The sequence below is a fragment of the Saprolegnia parasitica genome (genome assembly GCF_000151545.1).
Source record: "Saprolegnia parasitica CBS 223.65 unplaced genomic scaffold supercont2.982, whole genome shotgun sequence".
Lineage (NCBI taxonomy): Eukaryota > Oomycota > Saprolegniomycetes > Saprolegniales > Saprolegniaceae > Saprolegnia > Saprolegnia parasitica.
The window spans coordinates 321-2,676 of record NW_012157376.1 but is presented as its reverse complement, the minus strand read 5'-3'; the positions used below and the strand labels follow the sequence as shown (position 1 = coordinate 2,676).

Below are 2,356 nucleotides of genomic sequence, written 5' to 3'. Positions count from 1 at the left end.
CCACAATGGCGGCGTCGATCGAGGGCTCGTCGTCCGACACGGGTGCGAGCGGCGAGCTGTCGTTGCTATCGTCGGTCATGTCGTCGTGGATTGGCTAAAAATGGAGCCTTCTGGCCAATGCAGGTGGCGGATATTCGCATAACGTGGCAGCCGGAGGGCGCAGAGAAAGGTCGAGAGAACGAAGAAGAAGAAATCAGCCATGGATATTGCGGTGGCTCATGGCGCTGAAGCCACGCACGATGGTGGAAATGCATGTGCATCACCGCCGGCTCTATCGAATCGATTGATTGAGAAACGATAGATACATGTAGTTAGCGGGCAGAGCCAGCGAGGTTCAGCCAACCGCGTTCGGCACCGACTTGCGTGGATGATCTTAGTGAGCGCCTAAAAGCCTTGTCAATTGATTGAAACTTCCTTTAGGAGGCTGTAATGTTGCTTCTTGCGCAAGGAGCTGCGCCAACCGTCTCGTCCTCCGTGCAACTTGCAGACGCCATACCGCGCAGCTTGGATATGGCAAGGTGGCTTTGCGTATGTGAAGTAAGTGTAGATATGTCAGTGAAGCCACGAGTTCACAATAAGAAAGCGAAATATTCGGTGCTTCTTAAACGATCAAGCTCTCGATCGCGTCAAACGTCGGCGATATTTGGTGCAAGATAAAGTCGCAGATCAAGTGGCTCGGGTTCGATGAGAGCGGGCTTTGCTTGGGCGGCTCGACAGGCAGCTGGCCGAGCATATGCATGCGTCGGCAGGTCCACATTTCGTCGACCGCTTCAATGATGATCCTATGTCATTCTTCGTCTCAGCGCCTCTTCTTTTCAAAAACGATGGACGTACGCGGCCGTGTGGTTGCCAATGTACAGGCCGGGCACCGGCGGGTACCGCTGGTCCTCGAGCACCGTCTTGAAGACGAGTACAACGCGATTCTTCTCGTAGAAGCGCTTGACGCCCCAGAGGAGCTGCGAGTACGGGTTCTTCTGCGGCATGAGGGCGCGATGCCGAAAGTAGATGCCGTCGGAGCCAAAATGCTCGAGCACCTAGTCACAAAGAAAGTCGTGTCGCGCCCAGTCTGTACAAAGCTTCGCGGTACGTACTTGGAGGTGGGCGTTGGGGAGGTTGAGGTACTCGTGCTCGCTCAAGAGCGACCAAAAGTTTTGGCTGCACGTTAAATAGTTGCTCGCGATCTGGCGGACGCTCTGGACGTCAATGACGATCGCATCGTCCGTCTCGTTGGCCGACACGTCAAGCGACCGGAGGTGGTCCATCGAGTCGTACAGTCCCTTTTGGAGAAAATTCGTGTCGACGTGGTCGTACGCGTCATTCAACATCGCGTGGAAGCTCGTCTCGCGCGCACTGGGCTCCATTGGCAGCTTGCGCAGCTTCCAGTCGATCACGTCCATGGTCGGAAACGTCTATCCATCGGATAAGAAATGCAGCTTATAGCCAAGACGTCCTTACGGCAAGGCGAGGGCGTTTCACGAGGAGCTGGTCGAGGGCCTCGGCGAGCTTGAGCTGGTCCTCGAGAGCGCGTTTGAGCCGCGCGTTCTCCAGCGCCGCCTTTTGCGACCCAAGCTTCTGCGTGCGGGCGACCTTTTCCCAGTGCGAGCACTGATCGACTTCGAGCGTCTTCATGGTCGTGAGCACAGACAGCTTGGAGCTCAGCTCCTTGACTTGGTCGTGGAGGTACTGGCGTTCGTCCTTTTGCCGCTTGCGGTAATAGTGCTGTGTCTTGACGATCTTGGCCGCCGGCGCGTCGTCACTCTTGACGGACGGCGTTGGCGATGCGGAAGCCAAGCCCGCATCATCGAGGAGCTCGGCGATCTCGTTGATCATCTTGAGGTCCTCAAGCGACGGGAGAGTCGTCGCTGCGTCCGTGTCTGTCATTCTGGGCCAATCTGCTTCTGGCGCTCGATACGATAGGAACACAAAGGTGCGACATCCCGAGGTCGCGTTTGATTGGCCGCCTGGTGCGACGACCTGGATTACCCGCACGCTGGCTGGCCGAACCGAGTGTGGCTGCTGGTCCTGTAAGCACCATGATAGTGCAGCGACCTGTGCAGCGACGGCGTTCCTATGCTGCAATGTCTGTCTGCTTCCGAGCCGTGGCCAAGGGAATATGCTATCGCGGTGGCTTGTACGGCCGCAAATTGGCGCGCCCTGATTGGGTCGTTTGAAATTGCCCTTTCCTACAAGCCACCAGGAAGCGACTTCACTTTCTTTCGGAGCCGGCACAACCCGCGACTGAAACAGCGACAGCCACGCCACGGCTGGCGATGCTTCCAGCTGAGAACCCGCGACGTTCGCTTGCTACGTGTACTGTTCCAGTCCGTCCTCTGGTGCCACTTTCGCGTCTTTGTCC

General features: G+C 57.1%; 1 protein-coding gene across 1 annotated transcript; it reads right to left on the bottom strand.

Annotated features, from left to right (window-relative positions):
* Positions 1-834: 834 nt before the first annotated feature.
* On the bottom strand, positions 835-1,881 carry SPRG_18113 (hypothetical protein; the record flags this gene model as incomplete). The annotated part of the gene is made up of 3 exons (XM_012357545.1): positions 835-1,034; positions 1,092-1,409; positions 1,456-1,881. Coding segments are annotated over 3 exons (944 nt in total), but the record flags the coding sequence as incomplete, so codon positions are not given.
* Positions 1,882-2,356: the final 475 nt, after the last annotated feature.